Source organism: Amphiprion ocellaris, chromosome 11 (genome assembly GCF_022539595.1).
Source record: "Amphiprion ocellaris isolate individual 3 ecotype Okinawa chromosome 11, ASM2253959v1, whole genome shotgun sequence".
Taxonomy (NCBI): domain Eukaryota; kingdom Metazoa; phylum Chordata; class Actinopteri; family Pomacentridae; genus Amphiprion; species Amphiprion ocellaris.
Window position 1 is genome coordinate 28130776 of NC_072776.1, and position 15440 is coordinate 28146215.

General features: G+C 37.0%; 2 protein-coding genes across 6 annotated transcripts in view; one reads left to right on the forward strand and one right to left on the reverse strand.

The window, feature by feature from the left end:
- eef1akmt1 (EEF1A lysine methyltransferase 1) overlaps positions 1-9674 on the forward strand; it is a 30946-nt gene extending 21272 nt beyond the window's left edge. For 4 of the 5 annotated variants that reach the window (XM_055015426.1, XM_055015427.1, XM_055015424.1 and 1 more), the window contains 4 exons: positions 4132-4317; positions 5634-5716; positions 7399-7688; positions 8994-9674. In XM_055015426.1, coding sequence (XP_054871401.1) covers positions 4171-4317; positions 5634-5716; positions 7399-7688; positions 8994-9127 — 654 coding nt within the window. In that variant the 5' untranslated portion in view covers positions 4132-4170 and the 3' untranslated portion in view covers positions 9128-9674. Of the gene's footprint in view, positions 1-332; positions 481-4131; positions 4318-5633; positions 5717-7398; positions 7689-8993 lie in introns of those variants that run through there. The other variant, XM_023293966.3, reaches the window with a different exon arrangement.
- Positions 9675-10787: 1113 nt separating this feature from the next.
- On the reverse strand, positions 10788-15380 carry il17d (interleukin 17d). The gene is made up of 2 exons (XM_023293965.3): positions 14277-15380; positions 10788-13060 (listed from the first exon to the last, which is right to left on the reverse strand). Exons 1-2 carry the CDS (start codon positions 14582-14584, stop codon positions 12739-12741), a joined length of 630 nt encoding a protein of 209 aa, XP_023149733.2. The 5' UTR covers positions 14585-15380; the 3' UTR covers positions 10788-12738.
- Between the last annotated feature and the right edge of the window lie 60 nt (positions 15381-15440).

Here is a 15440-nt window from a genome sequence, read left to right on the forward strand (position 1 = left end):
ACGAACATCAGTCCTTTTGTGTGTCCGATTGGATTCTCCGGATGAAGTTCTCGGCTTCCTCCGCGCTGGTGAAGATATGCGAACGGTCCTGGTAGGTCACGATGAGTCGGGCGGGGGCGATGATGCCATGTCGGAGTCCCAATAGACGCAGTTGTTGCCTTGCGCCATCAAACTCCTTCTTTTTCCTGTGTATCTCCGAAGGCACGTCTTGATAGAATTGTACCGGCTGGTTTTTGTAGAGGATGTTTTGTTTGGCCGCTTGTTTGGCTCTTGCAGCTCTCATTACTGTTTCCTTGTCTTTGTGGCTCAGAAACTTCATTATAAGCGTTCTTGGTCTAGACTCAGCTACACGCCCGCTCCTTGGGCCGAGCCTGTGTGCCTTCTCCACCGTAAATCCTCTCCGCTGCGGCCCGAGCTCCAGCGCCTCCGGTATCCACTCCTCCAGGAAACCGCACGCGTCGTTGGCTTCCGCCCCTTCGGGTAAGTTTACCAGCCTCACGTTCAAACCCCGGGATCGGGTCTCCATATCCAGGACTTTCTCTTCCAAGGTCCGATTCTTCTTTTCCAGACGTTTAACCTTGCTAACAAGCACAGTTACCTAATCTTCGGTGGCGGAGATTCTGGTCTCTGCTTGCGTAACTCTGCTTGTGCACTCTTCGATGTCCTCTTTAACACTTTCCATTGCTGCACGTATTCCTTCAAGTTTGGTTGAAACGTCCGTTTTTATAAAAGACAAATCTGTTTTAATATCATTCATCGCGGTCATAATACCCCCTAAAGTAACTTCGGGTTCTTTTGATAGGTTTTGTTGTATTTCTGCGCCGTTCGTGGTTGTTCCGCCGTTAGCTTCGCTAGCATGCTCAGTATTACCCTCCATTGTCTTAGCATTCGTGTTAGCCATTAGCTTGAGCTTGCTGGTTACGGTTGCAAAATTCGTCAAGTCTGACTGCGTTCGGGTGCGGGAAGTCTTCTTTGTCGACATGAGTATCTCCTTTGGTAGTATAAATGTAGAAAATAAAATGTTGTTCTCAGAAAGATGGTTTTAGATCAGCATTGTTAGTTGTCCGTGGCAGAGCAGTTCACATACGCTCCTTTCAGTCAGCCGCCATCTGAAAAACCCCCATATAGCTTTGTTTTTCTCTGTTCTAGGAACTATTGTTAAATCATCTTTATGTGAGACTTCCTTCTCGTTTGGAGCATATTCTCGGACGCATGCCTCTGGAACTGGACTTCTTAGAGTTCACTTGCACACAAGAACTTGTGTTTTTAAATGCTTTATCCAACCAAGTAGAAGTTTGCCCAGCTATTTTAAATGCACTGACACAGCTACACCATCTTATCAGCTCAGAAAAAGAAAACAGGAATCAGTACATTGCAACTGTGCACTCAGAGAGAGGAGCAGCTGGGCGACAAAGAATGGTCACATCCCCAGACCACCTGTACAACTTGCTGGAACTTAATATGTCTGTCCCATGTATAGATAATGGTATCTGTGAAATATTAGCTGAGTATGTCAAATACTTTTAGATTTTTTTAAGTGGACCGTAGACCTAGTTTCAGTATTTTTTTTTCTCACATTCAAATTTGAGGCTATATATATTATATATAATATCTCAAGAATAATTCAAGATAAAAGCCTAAAATTTTCATTTATTTGTCTTGCTAACATAAGCATATCCGATTGCTATTAAATACAGCGGTGGAAAAAAGTTTTTGGACACCTCATACATTTGTGAAATATTGCATTAAGAATCCCTCTGAGGTCTTCACATGCAATTTCTATGAGTTCAGTCACAGCCATAATACTAAACAAATCCTAAAAAAGTCAATAAAAACTTGAAATTCATTGGTTCCTTAAAAATAAGAAATTTTGAGTATTGGGTCATTTTGGTAGAATTTAGTTTTGTTAGTCATGTAAACAATAAACAAAAAAAATGCATCATTTGTGTCTGTCTCATGCAGTCACACCTTTTGAAACACAAAAGACTTTCCAACAAATATTTCACGATAATATTTGAGATTGTGGAAAATTTTCAAGGTGCCTGAAAACTTTTTTCCACCACTGTATCTGTCAAAGCATGAAAATTTGCCATTGGAAAAATGCCACTATCTCCAGAACGATATATGTGGTCATGGTTCCATTATGCCAATGTCATGGTAATGACTGGATGCAGGGCTAATTTACAAAGAAATTACACAAAACAACATGTCAGGTTTCGAAGACTGGACTTTTCATAGACCACTTCATTTTGTTCATATTTCAACTCACCCATAATCTGAGATTATTGATCTACTTGTTCAGTATTATAGATTCTTCATCATTGTTCTGAGATAGTGTCATTCAAACAACCTCAAATTTCAATGTGCAAAAAAATGCCTGTTGAAGTAGGTTGACAGTGACGGGCAATTTAAAAATATTTTTTGCTCTGACAGTATTTGGCCTACTATTAAATATATATATATATATATATATATATATATATATATATATATATATATATATATATATATATATATATATATATATATAGTAATAGGCTGCTGAACGTGCTGTCAGTGTGACCTCATTACTGTGCTAGCGCGGCTAGCGCTGTATTAGCGTGGCTAGCGCTGTATTAGCGCGGCTAGCGCGGCTAACGCTGTATTAGCGTGGCTAGCGCTGTATTATCGCGGCTAACGCTGTGCTAGCGCAGCTAACGGCATGCATTACAGCTTACTGACTCTCACAAAAACAAACCACATACAGGACAAAAAGGATTAATACACTCACTGAAGCGCCGTTGTTCATGCTGGTAGCCGTGGTTGACCCCGGTCTTGTGAGGTGAACCGTCTGCGTCACATGACCGGAGGAGCGTCACGTGATTGGCTGGGCGTTGGTGCGATTTTGGCCAGGATCGATTGTTTACGCCTGAGTCCCCCGGATGTGAACAGCGAATTTTTTGACAGTGAATTTTAAACATTGAATTTTTTGATGCCGAATTTTGAACATTGAATTTTTTGATGGTGAATTTTGAAGACATTGAATTTTTAACTGGTTTTTAGAATTTTGATGAGCTAAATTCAGGCATAAAAAATTCACATACGTAATTTTGATGCAAAAAAATTCAAAGTAAGAAATTCAGCAGCTTTTAAAATTCAGAATCTGATGAGTCTGATTTGCTTCCATAAGTTGGTCATCAACTATTTTGTTAATCAATAAATCTGATTGAATTTTTTTTAAGAAAAAAAATCTGCTAAATTCTCTAATACCAGCTTCTAAAATGTGAATATTTTTGGGTTTGTGCTCTTTTCTTACTGTGACAGTGAAGTGATTTTTTTTAAGAAGTGGACAAAACAAGACATTTGTCATTTTGGGCTTTGGAGAAACAATGATTGACATTTTTTTTCTGACATTTTCTAGATCAAACAAGTGATTGATTAATTGAGAATTTAAGTGGCAGCGAAGTAATATTTGTTCCGCCATTTGTTTCCAGAGTTCTTTCCAAAGTAGATTTTATCCAGACAGTCTTTAAAAATAAGTTGCTAAGTAGTTTAGATTGAACTTTATTGTTGTTGCACAGAGTACCAAGATCATGACATGCATTTTTTCATGAAACCAGAAGTGCAAAAGCAGCAGTAATTACATGCAGTATGATTATTTAGAGTGTGTTACAATGTGAACCAACAAAGTATATAAATACAATGACTGTAGATAACAATATAAAGGCAGATAAATGTGCATATAAAGGTTTGGAATAAATAGTAGCATAAACAGTATGAAATAGTTTTTATTTTTAAGTTTGAGAGTATGAAAAAAAAGCACACAGACCTCTACTGCAAAACACACCTTGATATTAATGAAAACACCTGATTACATAAAGATTATAACCTTGAAAAGCAAAACCCTCAGAAGATCTTTCTAATTTATAATAAGAAATATGTATTGGATAATAGAATAAAAATAAAAGTCATCTGCAGTGGATTTAATGCTAAAATACTTCAGGAAGCTTTGACAGGTTTCACAGATCCAACATTTGTGTGTTTCTACACTCTGTGTGGGTCGATGATGAGATAAAATAGGATTTATCATGTAATCAAGTCACCTGCTGACATAAATAAACCTGTCAACGTGTAAATAATCCTGTTTTTTAGATTTTCCTGCAGAAACTGGTCTTTCGTCCGTCAGCAGCGATGAGCGACAGCGACGACGACGTTCCCAGGCTGTCGGCTCACACTCTGGCCGCCCTGCAGGAGTTTTACAACGACACCAGAAGCGAACCGGATCACAGCAGTTTGACAACAGACCAGTTCACTGTGGGAGCTGTGGAGGAGGACTGGGTGAGTTTAGTTTGAGAGGAAGCACAGAAAAAAGATGCTTTAGAGTTCTGAGGAGGTTTGCAAACGGACCAATTTATCAGCAGTTTCTCAGATTTTATTGGTTTGACACAGATTTAATTTATTGGCTATTTATCAGAAATAATATACAAAGTTATGATGGATGAAAAGTCACTTAAGTATAAATACATTAATGCAGAAATATTTTGGGTCTTTTTGGCTAAAGATGAGAACATAATTAAGTTAATATCTCGAATTCATCTCTACATTTCTTCAACTTTTTATTTAATATCTTTCTGTATCTCTAAATTTCTTATTTTAATTGCTGTGTTTCTATATTTATTTATATTTAGTGCCGTCACCGTTCAAAATATGCCTATTCTTTTTATGATGAATCTAGTTTTTGATTAATGTAGTGACTAATTTATCAGTGTAAAATTCATTTTATTCTTATTTGATTAATTTAACAATTTAGCTAAAATATCAAAAACTTGCTCAATATGTAAGTATTTTATTTAAACATCTATCGTCTAATCTAATTAATTAAAAATATATATTTCTTTTGATATTAAAAAAAGAGTAATGTGAATAATTAATAATAGTTGTGTGGAGCCTTAGGAAGATACTAGATTATTAATTAAGTGTAAATAATTTTGCCTTGATGACATTCAATAGATAAATTTAATTACCAAATTAATCCTGAAACTAATTTTGCACTGAGAGAATAATTTTTGCAGCCGAATATTTTTATTTTCTATTTTTCTTGTTTATTGTGGAGCAATGTCTGTTTCTGAACTGTGAGCATTTACTTCAATTAATCAATTAAATCATAAATCAACTGATAATAGAATCTTAAGATGCAGTCGAAAATAAATGTTTTAAGCTTTCATTTAGTAAATATATCAGGCCTGAGTACAAATGTTTGGTTTTAGCTCAAAGTTAACTGTTCGTAGTGCAAAAGGACACGACAACATTCAACACAATAATGAAACCACATGCATGAGAACATTTTTAAATATAAATTAAACAAATGAAGCATGTTGAAAGGTTCAGTCGCAGCCATAATCATCAAAATTAAAACATGAAAAGAGGCTTGAAATATTCTATTGGCATGCAATGAATATAGAAGGTATGAAAATTCACCTTTCAAATTGCGAATAAAACTTGACACAAACTGTAAATAATCACAACCAAGAAAAAATAAAATGTCCCTGAAAATGTCAGATGTTCACTTTTATTCCAGGTTACTGTCAGTAAACTGGATAAAGTGTTGATGAAGTTAATAAGTTGATACTGATAACTGTGTTTGTTTCCTCCAGCGGATGAGTCAGTTCTGGTACAGCGATGAAACAGCGACTCAGCTGGCTGAGGAAGTCGTACGAGAAGCAGGAGAAGGAGGCAGGTAAAAGTACAAAACTATATCCAACATTTAGTTCCATCAGTCATTTTAAAGCTGTTGTTGCAGCTGTAAGAAGATCGAAGGGGAAGTTTGGTTTCTTTGAAGGTTTTTTTTTTAAAATCAATATTCAGTTCATGACAGTCAGTTTGGAGAATCAGTCAGAAGCTAAGCAGTGAACTATTATTATTATCATTATTACATAAACATTTAATTCACATATCAAAGAAACAAACAATTCTTAGTTTGAGGGAAAATAAGCTGAGCCCCAGAAGTTACGGTAACAAAATGTCTTGGAAAATGTCAACTTAAATGAGAAACAGGAGGTATAATGTTGATACAGTGAGCTGCAATATGAGCCCCGTTTTATATTTTTTTTACATTTTAGAAGGTAAAGTTCACCAAAATAGCTTTTTACAAGTAGCTGTAGTATCACTAAATTACTTTGATACAGAAGAAATCTGCTGATTTTAAGACAAGTTCTGCATCCTGGTAGTTTTCTGGTAATTATGCGATAACTACCAGGATGAAAAGTTACAACTGCTAACTGTTAGATAATTCAACAGGCTGAAAGCACAGGAAAGCCGATCTGGAGCTTTGTGATCGTCTGATTTTCAAGCAAAAATATTTGATGGACTCAAGTTTGACAATTATTGTTTTACACAATGTGACATCTTCAGGTTTATGTTTTAATGATTAATTAATCTTACAGCAGTTTATGCTAACAGAACGTGAATATCTTCTTCACTTCTGTCTTCATCTGGAAGGCAGCTCAGACACCGACTCTTTAACATTTGACACTAAACGGGATGTTTTGGGATTTCGTCACACAAAATGAGACATCTGAAAACATCACCTAAGAATGTGGGGAACATAATAAGCACATTCCTCAAAAAAATATTGATTAATCTAGGAAACTCATGACAGAGTACTTGAAGGTAGCTGCCCAGTTTCAGCTCAGACTCACCAACTACAAGTTAACTGTGTTTGTTGGTGAACAAATATTTGGTTACAGAATCAAATTTAATTAGAAAATATAAATTTTGATGTATAGTTTAAGTCAGTAATACAGAAGAAAACACCAGTTATTAATGATTTGTGCTTCTCCAGTGTAATTATTTCTCATTTGTTTCTAATTTATGTCATTTTTTTTAATAGAATTGTTTGGGTTTTGCGTGTTTGCCGAGCTTATTTTTGGACACCTTAGTCTCTACCATCGGCAGCTCCAGCCTGTCTTTACGTTTGGCGGCAGGCGAATGAATAGAGCACAGATACTCCTGAGAAAGCATAGTGATCTCCAACTTATGCCCAGTTACATGTAGCAGGAATGGGAGGCTCCAGAACTTTCCTGAGAGTTGATTCTCCTTTATAATTTTCTGATGCAGGATTAGAGTTTCCTCTGTCATCTCTTTGTTTGACAGATCACTAGTGCAAAAAAGCAGCTGTAGGGAAAAAAAGCTCTGCTCTTTTTTGGTCTACTTAAACAGTGAAAGCAGTACATCTGCAGCAGCTTCAGTTCTCCAGAGTAACCACATGATGCCTTCAGGGGCAGCAGAATATCTGAACTAGAAGATGTTTATTGTTGATTTTGCAATTTGTACCAGATTTCTGTTTACACACAGAACACTGATACCAATCTAAGCTCTGTTTCCAGAATGTTTCTGACAGTTTCAAGTGCTTCCTGTCAGGATCGCCTGTGTCAGCGCTCCCAGTGTTTACCAGAAGCTGAAGCAGAACATTGTCGACGGTTCAGACCGAGTCTCCGCCGTTGTGTTGGAGTACGACCGACGCTTCGCCGCCTACGGAGACGACTTCGTCTTCTACGACTACAACGAGCCGCTGACTCTTCCGTCCAGCGTTGCTCCACAGAGCTTCGACGTCGTCCTCGCCGACCCTCCTTACCTGTCTGAGGAGTGTCTGAGCAAAGTGGCCCAAACCATCAAACACCTGAGCAAAGGGAAAGTGCTGCTGTGTACAGGTGAGACCAGATATAAGGATCTGTTTTCTAATGATGGATGTTTAGTGACATTTAGTACGAGTTCATCTGTTTCCAAAGCAGCTGCTCTATTCTCTTCTGTTAATTCAAATTCTTACACAATTCCACATTTTTCTCTTGTCATACAAACTCTTCAGTGATGTTTAGTTTTAAATATTACAAAAATGAAACAAATGTTGTTTTTTTAAATTGATAGAAAATTTGATGTGAAAATTAAATGATAGATGCTAAAATATTTACATATTCGACAGGTTTTTGATATTTTTTAGCTAAGTTATTCAATTAACCCTGTAATATACATATGTAGTATACATATGTAGTGTATGTGTATATGTATGTATATATATATATATATATATATATATATATATATATATATATATATATATATATATACACACACACATACATACACCTACATATGTAGTATATAATAAAAGTAATAAAAATCAATATTTTAAATTTATATTATTTTACATATATGTATATATGTGTGTATATATATGTGTGTGTATATGTATATATGTGTATATATGTATACATATACATATATACACATATATACATATATGTAAAATAATATAAATTTAAAATATTGATTTTTATTTTTGCCCACTTCTTCCTATATTGGGGTTTTATAGGGAAAAATTTACTTAACAGTACTTGATAAATTAGTCATTACAGTAATGGAAAACAGCTAGATTAATTGATTAAACAGACATTTTGGCGATTATTACACTCAAATATAAATAAATGTAGAAGCAGCAACAAATTAAGACATTTAGAAATACAGAGATCTAAAATAAAAAGTGGATGTATGAAAATGTAGTAATAAATTCAAGATATTAATCTAATTATTTAGGTGTTTATTTACTTATTTTTGCATTTATTTATGCTTGAGTCATTTTTAATCTTACTTGACTGTGTATGTTTATACTGATAAATAGATTATTTCTGTGACAAACCAGTAAAATCTGATAAATTGCCAATAAAGTGTTCAGTTCCCAACTATCCTTAAGCGTTCTAAAACTTTTTTTTTTTTTTTTTGCATCCTTGCCTAAATCCAGTAAACTCCCCCAGTCCTCCTCCACAGGTTTAAGTAATATTGCTAGCTTCATAAATCTATTAAAGCGACAGTAATGTGTCATTAACACGTCGGTCTCTTTACGCTATCAAACACATCGTGGCTTTAAACTAATATTGACGTATATTTTAGAGGAAAAACTGAGCAGCAACATCTCACCTCCAGTTTTCTGAGCCGCTCTTTGTCTGGTTTTGCGTCTCCAGGAGCCATCATGGAGAATCTGGCCAAAGAACTTCTGGATCTGAAAATGTGCAGCTTTCTGCCGAAACACAACAGAAACTTGTCCAACGAGTTCCGCTGTTTCGTCAACTATCCGTCACGACTGCTGTCCTGCTGAAGAACCGGAGCTCAGTGGATTAACTCTTTGATGGAGGCGAAACATCACACAGACATTGTCCAGCTGTTTGCTCCAGATGCTGAGCAGTGAAAAGACCACTCAGACCTGCAGCACAAGTTGAGAAATTTGGCAATTTTCGTTTTTTAGGCAAAAATGGCAAACATTTAATGGTTCCAGCTTCTCAAATGTGGAGACTTTTCTTTGTTACGTGACACTAAACGGGATATTTTGGGATGAATGTGGAAAATTATAGCAAGCATCTGACTCTGACATTTTATCAACAAATTATTGAGTAATCAAGAAAACTGATAATTAAAATTACTGTCAATTCAGAATCACTAACTACAAGTTAACTGTATGTTGGTGAACAAATTTAATATTTCAGAAAATATTTATTTAGATGTATAGTTTACGTGAATAATAGAGAAAACGGTTTGTGCTCCTCCAGTGTAATGAGTTTTCAGTTGTTTCTAATTTATATCATTTTTAAATAAATACATTTGGGTTTTGAATGCTGATTTAACAAAATAAACCATCTGTGTCACTATTTTTCTGATATTTAATTCACATTTTGTATCGGTCACATTGTTGCTTTTTCACTTGGATTATAGAGAAGTTGCAGACACAACAGACGTCCAGTTGTTTTATTACACTACTTTCTAGTCTGCTTGGACACATACATGCAGTAAATTGGGGTCTATATATTTAAATATTTAAATTAAAGTGACTCATTTGAGGTTGAAGTTGCAGCTCTTGTATCAAACTGGCTGCAGGTCACAACAGATTAGCTAGTTTAAGACGTAACGATCAGTCATTTACTTCTGTGAAAACATTTATGTAACCTTCAAAATAACCTCTGATGATGTCTAGCTGAGGCCATCAAGGTTTAACTCTGCTAATTTGGATTCTACAAATTAATGTTCCAAACTTGCAGTGTGGAGTGTGAAAGTTGTCTGCTTTTTCTTTACGAAAAGATGCAACAAAAACAGGTTGTGAAGCAATTGAATAAAAACAGAAGATGAGTGAGTCTGATTAATCTGCCAAACGCACAAAGAAGCAAAAGTCCACGTCGGTCCCTTTGTTTTGAAATTGCCGACCAGATGGACAAACAAGTAGCTGACATGTAGATAAATCTATGCTAAACCCTGAACTGTTAAATAAGAGTGAGCAGCCAAAGAGAACTCTTCAAAAACTAATCTGAAAACGTAACAGTGACGACTCCATGTGAACATCCAAAATGTTCTTTGCTTGTTTTTTTCACTGCCTCTATACACATTCACACACACATTATTATTATATATTACTCTACTTGTGGGAAATGTAGGATCCAGTGTTTCAGAGCTTAACTCAAACAAGTGGCTAAAAGTGGTGATACATTAGACTCATTTGCTTTGATTTTAACCCGTGTGAGTCTCTCAGTTTCATGGATAAATTATACTAAATTGCTTTTTAAAAAATGTAAACTCTATTTGTAATTCTTTTATCTGAAGGCCAGTCCTTCCTGAATTTACACTGGAGGAGCAGCTCGAGACATGCAACACAGAATTTGAGGGTAAACATTTTTAAAATATCACAGCTGAATTGGTTCCTAAACTAACATCACAAACATGTTGGATAAACAAACAACCAAAGAAGGAAACAGTGTCCTCAAGAGACGCAGTGAAGAGATGAAACAGTGAAACTTTAATGTGAACAGGTCGTCACATTAAACCACCAGAAACCCAGAATAGTGAACAATTCAGCCAGAAAATTAACAGAGAAACACCAAATGTTCAGAGTTCAGGAAGAAAAACAGAAGCAGGAGAACAAATTAAATGCATTTCTTACCCCTTTTCTAAGATGATCAAACCATCTGATGTACAGCTTCTGCCCTAAAAATGCTAAATGAGACTTAAAAATGTACAAGTGTTATTCTGTTTTTGTTGTATAGTTACTGGGATAGATGAGTGATCTCTCTGCAATCTGGAATAGTCGATGTTTTAATGACAGGTTGTTGAACTGATTAAAGTGTTAGTGAGAATGTGGCAGGTAGGATACACCTGTGTTTCCTGGAGGAGCATTAAAGGGATTACAAGATTAGTTTCTGATTCACAAGAGGAAAGATGTACAAGTCAATGTAAGGAAAAGCCCCATGATCAACAGTAGGTGGCAGCATTGGTCAGGTCATTGATAAATGAGGAGTTTTAGTCCTTTGGTCAGTATTTGTTTGGTTTAATTCTCAAAGGTCTGATCGGCCCAGATTCCAAATACACATGTTCTCGTTTATTTTTAGTGGGAAATGCTCAGACTGATAGGTCAGATTTTATGTGTTCTGGTTGATTATCTGAGATTTCCGTCTAGGGACGAGTGGAGGAAATGTCAGATTAGTTCCTCAAAGCTTGAACTATCTGCCCGGTTGAATACAAAAGTAAAATAAAATGTGTTCTGGGCTTTTGGCTGAAGAAAACCTTCAACTGTCAGAGTGTCATTACATGTAATTGAGATTTTTTTTCAGACCTGGCTGTGGCCAAAATCATCCACTCATTACCTCCACCTATAGATATTAATATACAGTGAACTATGTAGGAAGCTCCTCAGAAAAAAAACATACATTTTCAGTCTCGGTGCTGTTAATTACTTCACTGCTGTCGCTCAGTTAAAACATACAGACTGATGTGACTACGGTAGTGAACCGACTGGGACTGTACTGATAAATTCATATCATACTAAGCATATTCTTTTCTTTGTGTTTTGACACATCACTCTGCTTCAATTCCTCAAATTAAAAACATATTAACACTAATTATTATTTTTAATTTTAATATTTCTGCACCATAACTCATGGATTTGTCTCATTCCTGTTGTCATTTTGACAAGTTTCACATGTAGTAAAGATATATTCTGTAGAAAATATGTGTGAACACTAAAAAAGCCTTGAGAAGTCGCTGGAAATGCCACCACCCCTATAAAGTGCACTATATAGTGTGTGCAGATTCATTCTGTTGTTGTCCAATTTGTCTCCATGTTCAGCTGTTGTCCAGATGTCTGTCAAGTGTAAATATAACACAAGGCAACATTGAAAGTGGACCAAATAAAAGATCTTATTTAAGCTCAGATTAGACAATAAAGTGTCCTTACTATTAGCTTTGTGTTCTTCATTCACCTCTTCATCCAAATATTCAACTTGTACTTGTTCCAGGAGCTTCTACTTTAGATGTTGAATCCCTTTAAATGTTGAAAATGTCAATGAGGGGAAACAAATGTGGTTTAGTTGGAGAAAGACTTATCTTGAGAACCACAGTCCAGCTTCCTTCATGTTTCCTTTTCTGCAGAGAAGATCCTTGTACAGCTGTAGGCCAGATATCTTTGTTAAGTTTAGATTAAAAAAAATAAGTCAACAGAAAAAGTGGACCAAATAAAACATCTTATTTAAGCTCGAAACAGACAATAAAATCTCCTCATTAGCTTTGTTTTCCTTTGTTAAACTCTTTATCCAAACGTTTAACTTGTATTTATTGAAGGACAGTTCTAGTAGAATCCCTTTAAATGTGTATCACTGGGGAAAAATACCAACAAATGCAGATGATGTTTAGACTTAAAGACTTATCTGGAGAACCACAGTCCTGCTTCCTTCATGTTTTCTTCCCTGCAGAGAACAGCTGCCCGGCTTTGCTCTCTCGACCCTCCAGACTCTGGTTGCTGTTCCGTCCGTCCCGTTCTTTTTCCTGCAGCGGCACACAGGTGCATCCAACGGCCACCGACACATAGATCTCAGCGTAGGAGTGCCGGCCGCCAACGCAGGATCCCGTCCTCCTCAGGACGACGGACGGAGTGTAGACCGGAGTGCTGCGGTGCCGGTTGCTCTCCTCGCCGTAAGACCCGATCAGGCAGCCTTTGCAGAGGCAGTAGGCCTCGGGGATGTAGCGGGGATATCTGTTGGCGTCGTAGGAGAGCCTGGAAGCACGGATTATAAAGAAACACAAGAAAAAAATGCTTCAGTGCGCTTAAATTTCAGAGATTACAGGTTGAACACACACAACAAAACATATCTGTAGTTTGAAATTTGCAGGAATGTGATGGTCAGGGAGCGTTTAAGGTTAGTTTTTGTGTGACTCACTCACAGTCACTTCTCACACTGTTGTTTTTCTGTAATAAATTGGGTGACTAATGAGAATTTTTGAACTTTTTCCAGCTGCTGCAGTACAAAATCAGTTATTTTAAGCCAGAAACATGATTTACGAGAATACGAGACGTTCTTAAAGCCAGAAAAGATACTGCAGCTCATAAAGTGGAACCAAACACCTAAAAAAGTTATATAAAGTACATATAGTATATGAAGTCATGATTCCCTTGACAATATTGATATATTTACTATAACAACTGCATAAATATGACAAACTTGCATTGCACAAACACAAGACTTTGGTGCAAATAGCAGAAAAGTCTGGTCATAAGATGGAGAAATTGAGAGATTTTACTTTTTTTTTTAAACAATCTGTGGTGTTTCTCTCACTTTTCTAAAATTAAAACAGTTCATTAGAGCCAAATCAGTTAAAATATTTTCTATCAAGAGTATTTTTTAACAGGGAAATCAAAGTAAATCAAAGTATTGGTGGTAGATATACTTATTCTGAAATAGCAAACCACTAATACATGCTTTACAACTTTATTTAGCACAATTTACCATATTTTAGAAATCATTTACAAAAGAAAATCTGATATTAATGCTTTTAGGAAACATATTTGGTGTTAGAAGATATTTTGATTAGAAAGGTGTCATTTAGAAAGAGAGAACTGATGAGGAAATTTTAAAATCAGTTCCGCAGTGTTACAACAATATGGTAAAACTCAGAAATTATTCCAGAAAATTATTATTAATGCAATTTATTACTGTGTGTCTACAACTGAACAAGCTATGGAAAGATACTCATGGTATTAAAATGATGTTTGGATGTTTGGTTTTGGTTAAAGTATCCAATGTTTTACTTTCGTCCCATCTCTGAATGTATTTTTTAAAGCAAAGGAACTGATATGAAGTAATTTAAATCAGAGCCTAAGACACTGAATATAAAAACTACATAACAAAACAGCAGCCTAACGTAAAACCAAATAAATATCATCCACAGAATGCAGCAGAAAACACTGGTTCCAATGGCCCAGCTGCTCTCACCTGTAGGCCCAGGGGGAGACGCTGCGCAGGTTGACCGGGAGGCGGGTCTTGCCGTCGGTCAGGGTCCGTGCGGTGCTCAGGCAGGTCAGGTTGAGCTTCTCCTGCGGCTCCAGCTGCAGAGCGTGATGAAAAGCGCTCATCACTCCGACCGAGAGCCGCCCGAACATCTGCTCCAGGATCTCCTCCGGCAGGTCCAGACAAGACCGTGTCCTGGTGGCCTTCTTTCGGATCCGAACCGCCCCGGTGGGGCAACCGGACAGTAGCGCAGCCAGGTGCAGCAGCAGCAGGACGCGGATCCGACGCGGCATCGCTACGTTCTTCTCGTGCCAAAATGCGCATCCACAGAAAACACACTTTTGCCTTTCTTAATAGATGACAGGTAGATTATCCGAACAGAAGTGACCTTTCTGGGGCAGTTTTTGTCCAGAACAGATTATTTTCTTCTGTTGCAATCCAGTGAAAACCAGCAAACACTCCCCAGTCCTGGCGTTAAAACCGAGGCACAGGCGCGCCGCCAAGGAAACATCTTGGCACAACGCATCCACAGCGTCGCCAGGAGGAATAATTGCCTTAAAATTCTAAATTATTAACGAGTTGGACGTTTTACACCTGCTACTTTCTGTTGAAGACGAGGAAAAATGGCACAAAGGACGTTTTTCGCTCGCTTCCCGCCGGCGACGTAAAATCCGATGGAAGCGCACAGGAACTGTGTGATCCGCCAGTCAGTGAGTCTAAATCAGACTGAGGCACTGGAAGATTTAGTCTCGTCATTAAACTTGTGGCCTCGGCAAAAAAAAAAAAAAGAAAAGCCAGCGCTCCTGACGTGAGTGGGAAGTGCAGACTGTTGGCTATGTGCGCTCTGCTGCTGCTGGATTCTGGCTGCGCACCAGATCCAGCTTCACTCCCCAGATAAAGTGGAACCAGCGATATTTAAAACCTCCTCTATCAGCTCCGGATTCACAGAGAAACTATGGAGTGCAGGTCAAACAGCCACAAATCATTTCTAAACGCAAAGGGCACATATTTGTGTTTTTTTTCTTCAAAGACTCCATTCTTGCTGTCACTAAGTGTGAATCGGTGTCATTAAGATTTATTTGAGGCAAAAGGCTTAAATTATATAAGACATATAAAAAGCCACTTAAAGCTTTTTAAAGACCAGAGAGT

Coding starts and splice junctions, on each gene's coding strand:
- il17d (XM_023293965.3), bottom strand. CDS start 14,584: ATGCCGCGTCGGATCCGCGTCCTGCTGCTGCTGCACCTGGCTGCGCTA. Junction 13,061..14,276: donor GTCTCCCCCTGGGCCTACAG/GTGAGAGCAGCT, acceptor CCGTGCTTCCAG/GCTCTCCTACGACGCCAACA.